At 31.2% G+C, this 20,724-nt stretch overlaps 1 protein-coding gene across 2 annotated transcripts in view; it reads right to left on the reverse strand.

Moving 5' to 3' along the window:
* Nucleotides 1-1,094: 1,094 nt before the first annotated feature.
* The window catches only part of LOC124356904 (calmodulin-lysine N-methyltransferase-like), a 40,809-nt gene continuing 21,179 nt past the window's right edge, over nucleotides 1,095-20,724 (reverse strand). For both annotated transcript variants that reach the window (XM_046808194.1, XM_046808193.1), the window contains exons 2-6: nucleotides 11,626-11,698; nucleotides 9,792-9,926; nucleotides 7,139-7,388; nucleotides 3,498-3,777; nucleotides 1,095-1,365 (exon numbers count right to left, since the gene is read on the reverse strand). In XM_046808194.1, the coding sequence (XP_046664150.1) occupies nucleotides 1,146-1,365; nucleotides 3,498-3,777; nucleotides 7,139-7,388; nucleotides 9,792-9,926; nucleotides 11,626-11,698 (958 nt within the window). In that variant the 3' untranslated portion in view covers nucleotides 1,095-1,145. The remainder of the gene's footprint in view (nucleotides 1,366-3,497; nucleotides 3,778-7,138; nucleotides 7,389-9,791; nucleotides 9,927-11,625; nucleotides 11,699-20,724) is intronic.

Here is a 20,724-nt window from a genome sequence, read left to right on the forward strand (position 1 = left end):
CGAAAATGATGGCCATTTTAGTTCTGAATCCTGCATATTTGATGAGCTACACAAATTTCTGTAATCAATAGTATAACAGTGTAAGTAATGAGCTATGTGCAGGGTTCTAGAAATTAATTACAAGAACACAGAGAGCCAGGGTAGTTTCAATAATAAAATTATTGTCTCCTAACAACACTGAAATTTAGCCACTGGAAAATTTGTTGTAATCCAAATTAACCAATAATGTTATTTAAAAATGCCACGTTAAAAATCATTATAATTTTGTTTCATTAATAAATATCTTTATTGATATATCAATCACAAGATCTATTATCCGTAGCAACTTTAAAACATAAACAAAAAGTGCCAATTTTTTATTACACTCTTATTTATTACTCAATTTTGTTTACAAAAAATACTAAATAATTAGTTTTTTTTATTTTTAAGATAAAATTTGCTAAAAATTATCTTAATGACTTTTTTATAAAATTTTCAAAGGTTTTTTACATTAATGAAAATTAAGATACAACACTTGTTTGTGAAGATGACTTTTAAAATTGTTGTAGGTAAGTAAAATCTTGATAGAAGGAGCCATGCACTTTTTAAAAAGGAAGACCAATGAGTATCAGTAGTTTGTAATATTGCATAACAGTTTCAATGTAAGCCAATCAGCATGAGCACACCAACTAGTGAACTTAGTACTAGTATCTATTTCGCTGTTTCTCCGCTAGTCTAATCGCCACTCTCACAGATCAAAATAAAATGGGTAATTGTAGTACTATGGATTAGCTGGTTAGAAGCCTTTTTTTAGTAATAAAAGTCAGTTTGCAAAATTGCCTTTTATTGTTAAATTGCCATTTGGGTTAACATGACAAAAAAATATTATCCTTAATAAAGTCAGTTAATCAGTTCTTATTTCTGGTGTGGTAGTGTGTGCCACTAGGCTTTTCTGTTGTACATTTTGAAAAATAAATTTCATTAGAGAGATACAAGTTTTTAACTGATTTGGCTATCAATGGAAGCTGTGATTGAGCTTTTTTAATGATTTGTGATTTTATGGCCATAAAAGTTCTTGATGTGATTGAGGAGAATAGTAAAATAAGACAAAACCATTAAGAAAATTGATATAATTATTCATATTTACATTAAAAGTATTAAATGTTTTAATCAGTGTCTAATTTCTGACGCATATTTCCTCGGTTCAGTTTGCGTTTCTTGAAGCCTCCTTCAGGTTTCCTCTTGACTGCACCGAACTCACTCTCATCATGTTTCAAACTTGAAAATGTTTTTTCCTTGAATTTCACTTCAGGCTCTGTCAACTCAGGTATTCTGACAGCCACAAATTCTTGTTGAGGCAACTCTAAATCAAGGGGTTCATCGATCCTACATAAACAATACATGATAAATATATAAAAATAAATACTTTTAGAATGTAGATATTTAATATGGATACAATCTACATCATTTATTTCAATACTAACTCTTTTAATTATAGTGACAAAATAATAAATGAATGTTTCATGAAAATAAGTCCTACTAAACGAAAGTAAATATTATTTTTAAACAAAATTATAATACTTTCTGTAGTTTATAATAAATACAATGATTGTGAACGTCTCAAATTATTAAGATACAATATTAAGTAACATTTTAACATTTATCTAGAGCCAATTGTATTGGCAGCCATCTTAATTTTTTTATCAGAATTATGGGAGATGTCTTTTTAGATTTGCAATATTATTTTTATTGGTTTATTACAAATCTCAAACTGTATATCATTAAAGTATACTTTACAAAAAAAAAACTAAAAATTGTTTGGTTGTGTCTTAATATAACGTTAAAAATTAGATATCTACAATTACTAATTATAGTAAAAAGATAAGATTCAAATATGCTACTAAACTCAAGATAATTTCACTATACCCGGCCCTTAAGATAAATTGCTACATTTTTGCATAATAGTGTATCTCAATAATTAAGATCTCAGATTAACTGTAATTGTTTTACACATTTACAAAAATAAAACATATAAATAAAAAAATCAAAAGTTTGATTACCCTAATATATAATTGATTTTTAGGATTAACATTTACTGGGTGTACCAAATATCTGCCTCCCCACCGTCACTTATGAACACTTGAAAATTCTCTGTGGGTATGGAATTTCACCAACAAGGATGTTTTTGGTTAATTATATCCCTCCATCCAAAATAGATGGGTAGGGAAAACCCATTAATGTTACATGGGATGGTTCATTGACAGCGATATCTCAAGTTAATGAGACGAAACCAACAACATCAAGAAAACTAATTTTTTATCACTCTGTCCGGAATTAGAAAAACCTAATTACTTTTGTTAATTTTTTAAAACACATGTTTGAACAAAGGTAAAATTCTAATTTTTATTGGACTCTAAAATGTAGGATGATATCAATTTTCACCTTTCTTCTTTTATCATAATCTTTAAATTGAGGTGTCACACTATGTGGTTACTATTAAAATGTTATACTTACCCCTGAAATCTCCCAATTTTTTGAGAGGGTAAATATTTTTATATATTAATTCTACTGTGTGATATCCATTTTATAGTACTCCATAATGGAAGAGTAATAGTGAAAATTAGAGATGTCATAGTTGACTTAAACTAGCATTATATCCATTTAAATAACAATTGTACCTTTATTTAAACTGCTCCTACTTGATAGAGTGGTCATAAATTGTTTTTCTTTGTAGTGTTTGTTTTGTTCCACCGAGATCTTTAATTTGAGGCATAGCTAGATGGTCATCACATTTTAAATGTTTTTAAATACCCCCCTCCATTTTGTTGTTGAGTGTGTTATTAATAATCCCCAAAGAATATGAAAATTCATAATAACTCTAAAGTTGTGATAATATTGGAACAGCCAGTAAGGATTTTGGTAAATATATGAAAAAATAAAACAAGCCATACATTTTATAACATTGTACCTCCCTGTATGACCAAAACTAAATTTGTGTTTAATGTAAAATTGAGACAAAGAAGATGTCTCTGATACAAAAATTTATCTAAGTAGTTATTTACAAATTTCATTGATATAGCACGTTTACGAAATGTGCATCTTCTTGAACACTGATATTTGGATTTTATTAATGTTGCACTAAGTTCATACCTTTAAAATAATAAACCAATGAATTTTGGAAGTACAGACTGTGGTAAGAGGAATTTCAACTGCATTTTAGCAAGTGAAGAGGTTTATAAATACTGATGTCATTTTAGTGATATCATTGTTCCTACATAATGAGTACTGCACATTCAGTCAAACATCCTTTGTATTTAAACTCTATTTAATAAAGGTTGTAACTTATCATTTTCATAAAGCAAACATTGCCTGCCAGTGACACGTGAGCTCATACTTGGTAAAATGCTCAATTCTTGTTAAAAATGTTTAATTCTTAAACAAAACAACCAATTACTCATACAAAACATTTTATGATATAAAGCAGTAAAAATGATAACAAATATGAACAAAACTCTTACTTTGGTTCTATGATGGTCCAACCTCCATATGGATCTGGTTTCGGTGCTGGCCCTACTTGAACGTCAGCTTCAATCTCTTTTTCATCATCCTTATTTTCATTTTTTCTTTTCTTTTTAAAATTTTCCCTTTCTTTAAAAGCTCTAATTTCTTCTTGCTTTCTTTTAGCCTTCTCCTCTTTCTTTTTTCTCTTTATTTCTTCTTTCAATTTTGTTTCTTCTTTCTGTAGTTCCTGTTCTTTAATAGAAACAAAACCTTCTTCAGGAGGTTCCCATTTTGATTCTACAACAAACAAATTAATATAAATACTAATCTCAATTTTAATAACCATTTACCTTCTGTTTATTTTCTTTGTTTACAAGCTAAAAATATTTGCATAAACGTCCAGGTACAATCAAAACTTTTGAATTTCTTTAATGTTGAATACATGAAATATCCCATTAGTTCATTGCCATTTCTCCAAAAGTTTAGAAATTCTGACATGTTTACAGCTGAAACAGGCTCACCTCTTTACAGTACAGTTTACTTTTTGATTTCAATATGTTGAAAACTTCTAGTGTTTTTTCAATCGTTTACAATAATTGTCATTGTGTTTATTAGTTTCTTTATTTTTAATAATAATTAGTGTTCTTGTTGTTTATAGTATCTTAACCAAATGTACTTCTCATGATATTTTCAAATACCTGTTTAATTATCTACAGAACAAAAAGCACAGGAACCTCCAGACATCTCTGTCTCTGGTTAATCTTATTAAATTTCTCATTAAGTAGATTAACCATCTACAACAACTCTTGACTTCAATATGTGCAGCATATAATTATACAGGTATTGCAATTTACCATGGGTCTGGAAGGTAATATTGTACTATTTCAAGAGTCTAAAGGACTCCAACAGGCTGATCCTGACTTTCTCTATAAACTCATAATTGTTCATTTTGCTTACTCATGTTAGGCTTAGAATTTTTAGTGATACAATCTTATGAACAGTTCACACAAGGCACAAAATGTGCAGTAGCCAAGCTTGTCACATTTAAAGTTCAGTGATCATACGAGGGGGTACCCAAAAGTAACCGGAATTGTATTGCTGGCAGCCGGCAGCGTGTAGTACACATTCCTGCCGCTAGGCGTGTGTCGCGCAACCCATTGCGAGCTCAGTGACCCCAGTTCCGTTGTCCTAGTGCATTCTGTTCGTTCGTAGTGACTGTTTTCGCTAACCCTGTTTTGTTCTTGTTTCGTTTTTTGTCATGGCAAGTTTAAGTGAACAACGTGCAGCTGTGAAATTTTGTTTTTTACTTGGTAAAAATGCTGCAGAAACTATTTTAATGTTGAATACAGCTTACAAAGATGATGCTATGGGGAAAACTCAGGTCTACGAGTGGTTCGCTCGATTTAAAAATGGCGACATGTCGATTGAAGACAAACCTCGTTCTGGACGTCCATCAACCTCTCGAACGGACGAAAATGTTGAGAAAATTCGTGAACTTGTGCTCACCAACCGTCGACAGACAATTGAGGAACTATCAGAGAGTAGTGGGTTAACTTGGAGCTCGGTTCAGAGAATTTTAACAGAAGATTTAGGACTGAAAAGGGTTGCTGCCAAATTTGTTCCTCGACTTCTGACTGACCATCAAAAGGCACATCGAGTTGAAACTTGCCGCCTTCTGAAAGATCATCTCGAAAATGATCCCGATTTTCTGGAAAAGGTAATTACTGGTGATGAGTCATGGTGCTATGGTTATGACCCAGAAACGAAGCAACAGTCAAGCCAATGGAAGTCGCCATCTTCACCTCGTCCAAAAAAATGTCGGCAAGTCAAATCAAACATAAAAACCATGTTGATTTGCTTTTTTGATGCTAAAGGCATTGTTCATTCTGAGTTTGTTCCTCCAGGTCAGACTGTCAACCAAACATTTTATTTGGAGATTTTAAGAAGATTGCGCAACAGTGTTCGCCAGAAAAGACCCGATTTGTGGCAGACTGGAGACTGGTTCTTCCACCACGACAACGCACCGGCACACACAGCCATCTCAGTTAGGCAGTTTTTAGCCAAAAACGGCCTGACCTCGCTCCATGCGACTTTTTTTTATTTCCACACATGAAAAGAGGCTTGAAAGGTCAACGATTTGACAGCGTTGAAGAGGTTAAGAAAAAAACGAAGCTCGAACTTGCAGCCATTTCTAAAGATGACTTCAAAAAATGTTTTGATCAATGGAAATACCGTTGGGACAAGTGTATTAGTTGTAATGGAGATTATTTTGAAGGAGATAAGGTTGTATTGTAAAAAATTTGATAATATATAATTTTTATAAAATAATTCCGGTTTTTTTTGGGTACCCCCTCGTAAAACAATGACTTTCATGAATTTTTTATTTATTTACATCACCGAATCTTCAATAACCAGACTAGGCCGACCACTATGAACCTTGTAAACATTCGTGTTGCAATTATTAAAATCAATACACCACTTCCTCACTCTACTTTAACTCATTATTCCACGCATCACAAAATTGTTAATGGGTTTCAATCGATTTTTGTACTTAGTTATACTAATTTTCACCAATTTATTAGTAAATAAATGGTTTTTATTAATAAAACAGATTTTATTATATGAAACATAACATGACATGATATTGTGGCATCATAGTGTGGAGATCCATGCTTCAATAACATCTCATGTTGTTATGAAACTTCTGATTATCTAGCAATTTTATTATTAATAATATGTAGCGTAGGGTAAGGCTGCGGCTCTCTAACTAAGAGATCACGGATTCAATTCCCGGGAAGGACAATAAATATTTGTATGTGGTTTTGGACCATTTTCCCTTAAAAACATTTAGTATCCTCAATTTAAATGCCACTGGCATAAAAAGAACCCCATTCAAATATTAATTAATTACCAAAAAACATAAAGAATGCTACTTTTTTTATGATATACTACTCACAAAGTATTTACTGATTCCAACTAATGTCATTTTACTAACTGAGACATACTGTATTGCAGTAGAGTTCCACAAACTCGGCCCAATGTAGGTGGCCGAGAGTGCAAAAAAGTCAGGTTACCGGGAAAACACAGTAAAACGGAAGAAGATGGTATTTGTAGTTTAAATGTCATTACACTTATATTTGTTTAAAGAATACATGTATTTGTGTGGATTGTAGGAGGATGGAGGTGTGAGCTTGCATTCAGATAAACATAACAAAATAACCAATTCACTGTCATAAAGGTGAAAATAGTATAGAACACATCACACACACACAAGTCCAGCAATCTCTCGAATTATACTGAGTGAAACGTCTCGCAAAATGACAGAAATATAAATCAGCTGATTGCATAATAGTTTTTAATTTATTAATATATAATATTAATAAAACAATAATTTGGGTTCAATTTTTGAAAGCCAAAGTCCACATTGAGATTCTTTCCTACTAATAAGTAAGATAAATTATCAAAAGTGAAAGAAAAAAAAGCATGTTTGTGACACCGGTGTTGTTGGTACAAGTGGTGTAGCCGGGCCTGAAAGTGTTAATTCTAATGCTTTATTTTTGTATAATATGAGTTTCACCATATGAGTACCATTTATTAGATATGTAAATGAAATATAAAAGGGTGAACGTTTTATGTTGCCACAGTGCATGTAAGATACCTGCTGTGTTGGTATTCCAATAGTATGTATATCCTTCATCCGACTTTGCTTCATACCAAACTTTACTTGTCGAAGCAGCACTCACTGTTTGAGATTCTTCTCCTTTTGCTTCTTGTGATTCTTCTGATCCTTTTGTTTGTTTCACTGACTCCTTTAGCTCCTGTTTCCGCCTCTCAGTCTCTTCAAGTATTTTTTTAGAAGTGTAATCTGGATTTTCCTGTAAGTCTTTCATATACGCCTTTAAAGCTTCCTAAAACAATTAACAATAATAATACTATTTATTCCACAAATGAAAATACACTACAAGACAAAAACAAAACTTGGAACTTACACAGTCAAGAAATTTCAATTACAGCCATGACAGCACAATAAGATAGATATTAATCGTCATTTTAAGGTGCTTTGCTCAGTCTGGTTCATCCTTTGCTTATTTTAACTTATCATTAACTAAAATATAAAATTAAATCAATAAACATTACTTGCAATCTTAACAATATATATATATATTAGAACATTGTTTAAAAGTCAACATTTAAATTGTAAAATAACCAACTCCTCAATTTTTTCCACAAATACTTTGCTATTGCTAGAGTTATTTTACTTTATCATGCAATTGGTTGAAATATTTTGTTCACATGTATTCATAAGAATGTCTAATTATTGATTTATTTACTGGAGTTCTGAAAACAAATAGCTTGAAATTCTAGTATTGTAAGAATAATGAACTGTTCGTGTGTTTCCAGGAGGGTACACTTCTGGTTAGTTTATACCTTCCAGTTAAACCTATACTGGATTTTAGATGGTCACTATAAGATGTCAGATTGATACTAGTTGGTCTCAGAATAGAACCACAGTGAAGGTGTCAACAACTGAGCTAGATATTTATTGTACAATAGCGTAACATATTGACTGTGGCAGACATCTTACAGAGCACAATCAGATTCAAATAGAACCACAGTGAAGGTGTCAACAACTGAGCTAGATAGTTATTGTACAATAGCGTAACATATTGACTGTGGCAGACATCTTACAGAGCACAATCAGATTCAAATAGAACCACAGTGAAGGTGTCAATAACTGAGCTAGATAGTTATTGTACAATAGCGTAACATATTTACTGTGGCAGACATCTTACAGAGCACAATCAGATTCAAATAGAACCACAGTGAAGGTGTCAACAACTGAGCTAGATAGTTATTGTACAATAGCGTAACATATTTACTGTGGCAGACATCTTACAGAGCACAATCAGATTCAAATAGAACCACAGTGAAGGTGTCAACAACTGAGCTAGATAGTTATTGTACAATAGCGTAACATATTGACTGTGGCAGACATCTTACAGAGCACAATCAGATTAAAATAGAACCACAGTGAAGGTGTCAACAACTGAGCTAGATAGTTATTGTACAATAGTGTAACATATAGACTGCGGCAGACATCATTGTCGATCAGTTCATCATTGTTACTGACTAGAGATAAATAGTGAAATGACAAGATTGTTATATGACGTCTTATTCGTCATTGCTCACAAAAGAAAAAAACCGAACTAGCTCTTGATAATAAAGTTTTTATCTTGTTTTAATAAAAATTAGTTATTGGTTTATCTAAATTAGTTGTGTAAACTTGATCATGTGTTAAATTTTCACAGTCCATACCATTTAAGCCTGTATGTTTAATAAAGAAATGACAATGTATTCTTATTGTGTTGAAATAAGTTACATAGTCTTTGTATCAGTTTAGTATAACATTATATTCAAATACTTTATTTCCTTTTGACTTATTCAATGGTGTCCTTCAATGAACAATCTGACAAAAACCAAATGATCAAGAGCTTGAAAAAAGAGTGTTACGAATAAAGTAAAATATTTTTAATGTCCTTTAAATGACCACTTACAAGAGGAATAATTATTGCAGACTAACAATAAGGCATGAAATTGGTGACTTCAAAAACATAATTTTTTGCGATATTGGTGATTATCAAATTATACACACATTTTTAGTTGTGAAGAATAATATTAACTCAATAAGTCAGTAATAACAGGATTTTGGACATTTGCCATCATTATGGTTACCTTTTGTAACTATTAACAATGGCAAATGTCCGAAATCCTGGTATCCTGTCAAACCTTCCATCGTCAACAACAAACTTTAGTTACATTGTTGGATGTATTGTAATGAATGAAGTTTTAATTTGCAAATAATTATTTTCAATTGATCCAATCAGATCAGATTTTTATTGAAGATGAGATTTAATATTATTTGTATTACTACCATCCAACTCTTAATTAATCTGACTGATTGGTTTATTATTTATTTTGAGATCAGGAGAACCTTAAACTGATAAAAAAATTATTAAATCATTCATTACCTTTATTACAGTTTTAGAGGATTTGTCTTGGAAATCCCCTGACTATCCCTTTACATACAGAGCTGTTACATAAGTGGCTTGTTAAACCAATGATAGTGAACTGGCTAAATTTGACACAACTTTGGTGTACCGGCGAGTATCTAGATAGGTGTCTACCAATAACCATATACACCATGGCTGCTCAGTTTTTTAAGTAGGAGGAATTAAACATTCACTATCTAATTAATTGACTGGAAATATTTTAAGTTTAAAACGTAAATACTATAAAATGAAAAGTTTTACCTCTTCCATTTTTTTCATCTCTTGGTCCACCTGGACTTCTTCTTGATAGCTCTTAACACTGTTTTTACGAATTTCTGATATCCTCTTCGCAACATTCTCTTTGTGCCTCTTCCCTGACTCATGGAACCCAATACTCTGTAATTGTATTACTCAATAAGCAATGAAATAAGGAATATAACAAATTATTTAATGTACTATGAAGAGAATTTTAACAATGACAACTCAAACTGTCAATAACTTGCTTTATTACAGGACAGCAAATTAACTAACAGAAAAATGTATGTAAACTGTAAATTTAGATTATAGCAGTATGTATAGGTTTATTTTACATATTACTTATAAAAAAAAAACTTACAAAAACTAAAAATGTTCATCAAAAAGACATGTCCAATGCAATATTTTATAAAATATTTGTGTGCTTTAAAGTAAATAGCCTATTTTAGAAATCTATACAACATATCTAAAGAAGGATAAAATCAAATTAAACCTATATATATATATAATTGGTATTTGGTACAGCACTGAAATTCGGCAATTGTTATTACTTATTTTAAACAATATTCAACTCATATTCCAGCAGTACAATATAAGTAGAGTCATTCGTATTTGGTACAGCACTGAAATTCGGCAATTGTTATTACTTATTTTAAACAATATTCAACTCATATTCCAACAGTACAATACGAGTAGAGTCATTCGTATTTGGTACAGCACTGAAATTCGGCAATTGTTATTACTTACTTTAAACAATATTCAACTCATATTCCAGCAGTACAATACAAGTAGAGTCATTCGTATCTGGTACAGCACTGAAATTCAGCAATTGTAATTACTTATTTTAAACAATATTCAACTCATATTCCAGCAGTACAATACAAGTAGAGTCATTCGTATTTGGTACAGCACTGAAATTCGGCAATTGTTATTACTTATTTTAAACAATATTCAACTCATATTCCAGCAGTACAATACAAGTAGAGTCATTCGTATTTGGTACAGCACTGAAATTCGGCAATTGTTATAACTTATTTTAAACAATATTCAACTCATATTCGAACAGTACAATACTAGTAGAGTCATTCGTATTTGGTACAGCACTGAAATTCGGAAATTGTTATTACTTATTTTAAACAATATTCAACTCATATTCCAACAGTACAATACGAGTAGAGTCATTCGTATTTGGTACAGCACTGAAATTCAGCAATTGTTATTACTTATTTTAAACAATATTCAACTCATATTCCAGCAGTACAATACAAGTAGAGTCATTCGTATTTGGTACAGCACTGAAATTCGGCAATTGTTATTACTTATTTTAAACAATATTCAACTCATATTCGAACAGTACAATACTAGTAGAGTCATTCGTATTTGGTACAGCACTGAAATTCGGAAATTGTTATTACTTATTTTAAACAATATTCAACTCATATTCCAACAGTACAATACGAGTAGAGTCATTCGTATTTGGTACAGCACTGAAATTCAGCAATTGTTATTACTTATTTTAAACAATATTCAACTCATATTCCAACAGTACAATACGAGTAGAGTCATTAGTATTTGGTACAGCACTGAAATTCGGCAATTGTTATTACTTATTTTAAACAATATTCAACTCATATTCCAGCAGTACAATACAAGTAGAGTCATTCGTATTTGGTACAGCACTGAAATTCGGCAATTGTAATTACTTATTTTAAACAATATTCAAATCGTATTCCAGCTGTACAATACAAGTAGAGTATAGATGTTCCACTTTCCACATTTTAGATCAATATCAAATTTATTACAACATTTAAAAAGTGTTTAATTAATTTAAAGTACATACTGGTTTGTTGTCAGCAATCCAACATTTGCAGAAGTCACAGAATTTCTTTGCTTGGGATTTCCAGTAATCCGCCCTACAACAAAACACATTAATAGTGCATGGACAATATTTATAACTAACTACAGGATGCCAAATATCATTAATTTGTAGAAACTATCTCTTGATTGAGCCAAAAATGATTTTTTAAGACCAGTGGGATATAGCTGAAGGGATAGGAATAGATATGTTAACCAGGAACTCTAAGGATGTCCATTAAAATGTCAGTTCATTTATCTGTCTATCGCTTTGTGAAATAAAACTTCATAGAAAAGTCCTAGAGACATAAAACTTGGTACATAAGTCTCATAGTCCAAGGAAGATAGCTATTGATTATGAGGCTAAAAGGTCAAAAGGCAGTCCGTATGTTTGTCCGTCTGTAAGTCTGTGAGATGAATCTTGATAGAAAGGTCATAGACCCTAACAATTTGGTACATGTTTCTTGTGGTTTAAAGAAGAACCCCAAAAAGTTTAAGGTAAAAAGGTCAAAAGATAATCCATCTTTCTGTCCAACTAACCGGTTTTATTTGAAGTTTGTTTTTGACAATGGGAGAATTGTGAAGGAAACAGAATTTTATAGACATTTGCCATTGTTCAGTGATACAAAAAAATCACGAACAATGACAAATGTCCGGAAAATTCCTGTTTTCTTCACATTTCAATACAGATCCAGTTGCTTTTTACGTGATTGAATAATAAGATGCACACAATTAGGCAGACACCATTATATTTTTATATAATAATATAGGTAATAAGGGTATGCTCCCAAAAAAAGTTCTACCAAGAGTTAATTTTATATAAGTGATATAAATCTTCATTTTTTGATCATCAATGTAAAGGAAACAAAAAAAATTTGAATTTTGGCATAAACCTGAATTTTTTATCAGTGTATTTGTTTTTGTGGTATTCAACATAAAACTTTATATTTCTCATTATAAATCTTATATCCTATTCAGACAGTGAATTGAAAATAGATCTACAAGCACCCTTAAAAGAAAACATACTGGATATATTGAAAATCTCAAAATAGAAATGCAATCAGGTTTTGATTGATGTCCATGTTGGGATTATACATTTCAAACTGGGGTTTTCAATTTTTTCAAAGCTGAATATTTTCACCCACTATTTATTTTTTCTTATATTCTTAAATAATGCATAAACTCTTTTAGTGTTAAATTTCAGTATTAACTTTGAATAACTAGAAAACAATTTTAAGATATAAAACTACACATAGTGTCAAAGTTTTCAGTTTTTGTTCCAAAAAACTGTATTGCAAATGGGTGTTCCCTCTTAAAATTTTTTGAGTAAGATGCTCTTTTATTGTTGACATGATACAAAATTTGAATATTCTTCCAAAAATCGTTTCTAATACCCTAGAAATATTCTTCTGTTTTTTCCTGCAATGTAAGAAAACCAACAAAAAATGCAGAATTCTTGATCACCATACATAAAGAGCAACTTTAATAAATCTTAAAACACCAAGATAGATAAATAAGATTTGATCTCAGGAGAAATTAAAAAAAGTATTTTAAAGATGATATGGTTGAAAAACAAACAGAGTCTATTCTCTTTGTAACCATGAGACATCCCTTCTGTCATTACACCCGTTGTACTTAACAAAAACTCTTTTAATTCAACATTTTGAACTAACCTTTCACTCATTTCATATTCTTTAAACACCAGGCAAACATGAAATATTTTTCAATGATTCATCAAATTACAGACTATTAGTAAACAAACAATTTAATTGATGTAGCTTAGTGCAGTTATTGTACAAATAAATCAGTGGTAACAGGAAGACAATATATTGAATCTATTATTACTAATAGACAAGGATGAATAAGTTGTCAATGTCTTTATGAATCTTAAAAATAATGTTTATAGTATTTTTCCCTGACATATATTTTTAAATAAACCTAGATTACCTCGCATAAAACATCTAACTTATGTATGAATTAAGTCTTACCTTAAAATAGATTTCAGTTCAGATGGTGAAAGTAATTTACTAAAAAAAATAACTTTGACCAATGTACAACCACCTCCCCTTTCAGTAAAATTGTGTTCCACAAGGCTGTCTATTTCAGGGATAATTTTGTTCTTTTGTTATCAAATGTCCTAATGAAATATGCCAACAATTCCTCTTTATGTCTGTGTGCTGAAAACACAATTATCAACATTTCTGTAAAATCCATCTATTCCAATAATTTCTGCTGAATCTTTAGCTTCATCTGCCTTAGAAAATATTAATGAATATTTTGATGATCACAATCTTCTGAATTCTTCAAAGATAAATTATATAAATGTTCACAATATTCAAAACAGAAATATTTGTTATACAGCTATCACACGCAATTCTCAAGCTGTGAAGAAACTTTTAAATTTTAGGAATGACTATAGACTCTATTACTATTTTCTTGAAGAATTTGTAAATAAAGAAATTTGACTATTATCTAGACCTAAATCTGAATTGTAATCTACATATAAAAAAGACCTGATAAAATGTTCCTTCTGCAGTGTATGCCTAAGAAAACTTATGCAAATCACTAATTTGGAAACTCTGAAAATTGTTGTTTGGCCCATATTCAGTCTCATATTGTGTTTTTTTACAAGTCTTCATGGATATATATCAGTGCAAAATCCTAACAATGTTCTTTATATTGTCCACCTGCAGCAAGATGTCTAACATTATTCAATCGTTGCAACCAAAGACATCAACAGGATATGATGACATATCTGCCAAACTGGTCAAGTTATGTGCAGAAGAGCTCAGAACCCCTTTGGTTGACATTACCAACAAGTCATTTGCCTCAGGAGTCTTCCTATTGGCACTAAAGGTAGCTAAGGTTTATCCTAAATGCAAAAAAGGCCCTACAACTGAACCAGCAAATTATCGACCTATATCCTTACTACCAACATTCTCCAAAATTATTGAAAAACTAGTACTAAAAAGACTGCTTAATCATCTTAATCAACCAACATAAACTTATAACCACAGACCAACATGGATTTATAAAGGATAAATCTACAACAACTGCTTTGATTAGCTTAGTGGAGTTCCTTCTGGATCAGCTTGAGGAAGGCAAGAAAGACTGCTACTACTGTACTTCTCGATTACAGCAAAGCCTTTGACTGTCTTGATCATCACCACCTTTTAGAGAAATTAAAAACTCTTGGAATTCAAAATAAGGCAAGTAATTGGTTTTCTAGCTATCTATCTAATAGAAGTCAACTGGTTGAGATTAAATATAATAACAAAGGGAAAGTAGATATGACACGCTCCAAACCAAACCCAATCATTAGAGGAGTGCCACAGGGATCAATCTTGGGTCCTGTTCTCTTTATCCTCTTCACGAATGACCTACCTCATTTCATGCAAGATTTTAGTAAATTTACTATGTATGCTGACGACACTGCACTATTGCTAAGTCAGACTGCCCCAATGTAACTAGAGATAGACAGCTTTATAGCACTAAGCATGGCAATTCAGTATTGTCATGGCAACGACTTAGTAGTAACGAAAGTAAAAGTCAACAACTAATATTTGGGAGAGACAGAAAGACCGTAGGGCGACTCCCTGATCTTGAAGAAGTTACCTAAACCAAATATCTTGGTATTATAATAGATGACAGTTTATCGTGGACACTCCATGATAACTCTTTGCAGGAAACTAAGTTCAGGTTTATTTGTGATGCGTAGAATGATGACCATTAGTTACTTAACTACAGCCAAGACTGCATATCACGCTTTCTTTGAAACCTACCTGCGGTATGGGATTGTTGTTTGGGGTGGAACCATTATGTTAAACATTCAATATGTCTTAACTCTACAAAAAAGAGCCATCAGAATACTGGGGACATTACCACCTAGACAAACCTGTAGAGAAGCTTTCCGTGAACTGAAGATTCTTACAGTCATCAACCTTTATACTTTGGAAACTGCCACCTATGTCTACATTAATGCACCTGAAACTGCACACATTGGAGTACAATATCATCAGTACAACACCAGAAATGCAAGAAACTTCTGCCTTCCAGTACACAGACTAACATCCACTGAGAAGAAACCGAGTTACACTGGAGCAAAAATATGGAACATACTATCAGAGGAAATAAAGACAACTAGCCACCTTCATTTTAGAAGAAATCTAAAAACCTGGCTGTAAGAACGACCGTTTTATTCCTTAAACGAATCTTACAATTGGAGACAACCATGTTTATAAAGACAAAAAATTAAATGTAATATTTTTACTTTAGTTCTAATACATTGTTTCACTGTATTACTACGTATTATATCATGTTAATGCCACTACTAGTCTTGAAGACTATGTATGTAAATAAAGAGATTTTGACTTGACTTGACTATCATAATTTTGCAAAAAAGGAAAATAAGGGTTTTATGTGTGGCTTAAATAATAAGGACTCAGTAAAAATACTCGTATATTTTTATCAGCTAAAACTTTTTTCTCTTTTGGACCTTATTACACATAAAACAGTTCTTGTGGTTAGAAATAATTTACAGTAACTTTTATTAGTGAGAATCGTAGTTATAACATATGGAGGAAAGCAGATCTGTTACTTGATAAGCCAAGACTAGAACTCTACAAACATAAACCGGCATCTATTATGCTGCATAAAAAGTTTACAGCAATTTGCTAAATTACTTAAAACATAAAACCTTTTAAAAATACAAACATGGTTTGAAATATTATCCGATTTGTGTTTCACCTCACTCTTTTGATAATTGTCAGGGTAAGCGTAATTATTAAATTAGTTTTTAAATATTTTATATTTTAAACCTAGATTTTATAAACATAAATAATACATAGGCTTGTACTGTAGCCCTGTACACTATACTTTTAATTTTCAGTATAAACATTTTTTTGGTGCCATTTGATGTAAAGTTATTATTTGATTCAATTAAGTTAGTTAACTCATTTTCATTGAGCATATTTTATATTTCACATGTATTATTCAGAAATATAAATTTATTTTAATATTAAAATATAAATTAATTCATTTTTGTAAAAATTGGATTTGAGCGTTCTGAATTCATTGTAGCCATATGTGGTTGGGTCTGATCTTTAATTCCTTTTTGCTGGCTTCGGTACTCGCTCTCCTCTTTTTCAAAATCTGTAATTATTTATCTTATCTTCATTATTTGACGCTAGTTTTTACTTTCAACTTAATTTTTCTGCATAAAATATGTTGTAGATCTTTACTTTAAAATAAATGTAATATCACACGTTATCTCTCTCTCTCTCAAGAACTATGTAGATTACAAACTAATAACATTTTTGTTTTTCAGTGTTTTAAACAAAGTGAAAACATCACATCAACAAAATTGAATGTGGTCTTACACTAACAGGGTGCTGGAAGTCAACATTTACTCAGTGTTGTTACCTATAGGGTAAACTATCATAGTAAATTACCCAACCAAGGAAAGAAATTGAAAACCGCCAAAACAGTTTTTATAGCTTAACACCTCACTTGATCTAGAACTCTTTTCTTCTCCCTGTCTCGTACACAAGGTTAAATTTATGGCACGGTTACGATTTGGCGAGATCCTTTGTATAGAGTGTATTATAAGTTTATGAAACTAAAATATCCTTGTCACAGTCTGGTAGAGGATACGTATGATGTTTTACAATGAAGATATACACCCCAAGTTTCTCTTAAAGCTTCCATTTATAAAACTCTCTCCACCTCTCCTTATAGAAAATCTTGTCCCTATTTTCTGTCCATGTAGACAACTTATTACACAAGTATGGAATAAAAGTTAATGATGAAGACAAAACAGAGAAACAAGTTAAATATTTAATGTTTATCATTCCAATCTGAGGAACTAAACATACGTTTTCAAGATGAAACGTAAAATCTTAATATTAGGCTTCCACGGCCGGTATCAAGTAACATACAGGCAGGTGAGTGAAGAGGATGGAGCTTTATCAATCTGATCAATAAATGATCAAGATGGTTTAATCAAAGCTGTTAGCTTTTTAATAATCTGATGCTACATTCCTTGTTGAAATTGCTTTTCTTCTTGATTATTACTAAGGCTTCACCTATCATGCTGGGATAATGGTAAGGATCTTTTGGAAGTCCTTTGTCTTGCTTAATTCTATTGCGTGTTTGGTTTTGTAATTATATTCTACTATGGTCGATTACTCCTTATCATATATTTTTGTGCCTAATGTGTTCACAAGCCTGTGTTGATATTGAATGTTTTTTCTCCAATGTAGACCGTCGCAACTATATGGGATTTCATAAACACCAGTATAGCAGGCACTGTGCATGTTTGACCTTAATGAAGTCTAACATTTTGTTCAATCTTTGAGCCAGCTAGAATAGTTTTGATAAACAGTTTCCTTAATATCTTCTTTAATTTATCAGACGTTTCTTGAATGTAAGGAAGATAGGCAAGTTTTTTTTTTACATTTACAATAAAGCTCCTCCTTCACTCATTTGCAGAAGTGTATTCCTGGTTCTGGTCAACATTTTTTGACTGAAGATGATTCTTCACAGCAAGGCCACAATATTTTATGATTTCATTTGTGTTAGTAATTTTATAAGGGATCTGAACTAAAATATAATAGATTTAAAATGTCTGTATTGTCCAAAAGGATTAATATAGTCTTACTTAGATCTTGTTGATATTTTATCTAATTTTAAATTCTATTTTATTTGAGATATTCCACATACAGATATACAATTTTTAATATTAAAACGATTGAAAATTTTCCACTCCCTAGCCATTTTATGGAGGTCTTATCACAACCTTCAATTCAAGACATGTATCAATTGATTGTTGGTAATTTGAAACATTAAATTTTAAACTACAACCCCAGCACTGAACACTGAAAACAGCAACTCCTTTAGGGAGTTCTACATTATATGAAAACAGTTCATATTATGACAACTTAAAAATGTAAAGCTGTTCAAATATAGAATGTCAAATTATTACAAATAATATTTAACTGTAAGTACTCCATAGTTTGTGCTTAATCAGTGTATGCTTCTTTATTACCTACAGCTTGACTGATTGTGTTAGAGAGGGCTTCTTAGCCCCAACTTCGCCTGGTAAAATAAGACATCTTTACTTTACTTTACTGTTTTATTATATTGCCACTACCTTCTTCAAAGCTTTCATAATTTCTTGTAATAAGTGAAACATGCAACTTTTGAATTCAGGTCAAATCCAAATAACTTTCCTTGCTTTATTAATATGTTCTAACTAAGATTTAACCCTCTGGATTTATTAGCTTTGAAACCAGATTATGACCCATCAGATTCCCTTCAGCTCAGCAAGTCGTCAGTGTCGCAAAACACGTCAATTTTATCTGCAGCTTAGATGACACATTTGAAATAGTCCTTGTTTCTAGCAGCATACTTTTGAAGAGGTTCAGTAAGTTTTTTGTTTCACATAACTATGACAAATATTCAACAAAAACCTGTTACCCTCACAAACCTCCCCTTCTCAGTTGCTTCAACTGTAAAATCTTTTGACATTACAAGAGAATATACCTTGCATTAGTATATATTAATATTGTGTTGCAGAAACTTTCTGCAGTAAAGCTAATTCTGGTGATTTGTAAATAGCTGATAATTTATTTTGGATTATTAAAAATCTAGAATTTCATAAAGCCTATTGGGAACTAAATCACATTTGATCTTTGTGTTCTACAAATAATGGTTAGCTGATGAATAAAATTTTTTCAGTTACTATCCTTTAATATTTGAAAATTAAATTTGTTAAACGTTAATTTAGTAGTCCCTGATTGTATTTAAATAATTTGCTTGATCTTTATTTGGCTAATTTAATTAACACTGTGAATTTATATAATAAAAACCTTATTTATTGCCAAAGTATTTAGTGAAACTGTTCCTTTATTGCCAGAGTATTTATGAAACTGCTTCCCTTAGTATCTGATGAAAGAAATCCAATTTCTGTCTGTCTGTACACATTATAACTGTCAAACGAGTTAACCTAAAATTTGGTGCATATCATTGCTATAATACGTCTTCATATGTATTGAAAATAGTACGCATTGTTTGTTTGGTCTTAATTTCTATATGTTGAAAACTGGTTACATTGGTCATATAGGTATCTATGTAGATGACAAAAACAATTCAGTTAACAGAGTATGGTGAAAGTTAGGTTAATCATATGGCATAATCAATCATGTAATGAAGTTATTTTGTTGAGTTGACCAATTTTTTACAATACTTGGACACTTGGCTTAACCTGCAACATCATCTTTACAGCGAGCTATTTTACTGTGTTTTGTTGACTGGGATTACTAATGAAAAATAGGATGGATAGAGGATGTATCTCTATGTGGTTTCTATATTAACCCCCTTTCTTGTCATGTCTGTAAAGTACAGCTATTTTATTGACAACTAATTTAGTAAAGACTACTGTCATGTAATTGGCAACATATTTCTAAATTTGAGAACAGTGGTAAAACATGCTAATTGCTGTTTTAAATAATAAACAAGTGTGTGTGTGTATATATATTTATACTGTATATATATATATATATATATGTCTTGTTTTACAAGACATTACAATAAAATAAGATGGGAGCCGTAATTAATATTTATTGTATCTAATATTATATAATGGTGTAATTTCAGTATTTTATTGCAGTTTAATATTTTTAAATTTATTTACATGAGAAATGTGATTTGAGTTACTTTCTCATGAAAATTACTCATGTGGTCATTTGATATAGCTTCACATAGAACGTTAGAAATGTGAGCTCATTAGGAAAAGAGGTGAAGCCACTACTCCTACTTGTGCCCTTGTCTGAGTTCTGAGCACGGCACACTTGCAATTATACTCAGGTAACTACAAGTTCATCAGAAAGCCACACTTTGTGATCTTCAAACCTAAAGGTAAACAAAACCCATGTGTTTCTTCCAAATTTACCGTGAAAGAAAAATATAAATCTACAGTAGACAATCCAATATCTTTTTTATCATATATAGTTACAATATATTGTAGTTTTCTCCCATTAGATGAACAAATTTAATATTGAATATTTTTTCCTAACTTATAACTTAA

This window comes from Homalodisca vitripennis, chromosome 3 (genome assembly GCF_021130785.1).
Source record: "Homalodisca vitripennis isolate AUS2020 chromosome 3, UT_GWSS_2.1, whole genome shotgun sequence".
Classification (NCBI taxonomy): domain Eukaryota; kingdom Metazoa; phylum Arthropoda; class Insecta; order Hemiptera; family Cicadellidae; genus Homalodisca; species Homalodisca vitripennis.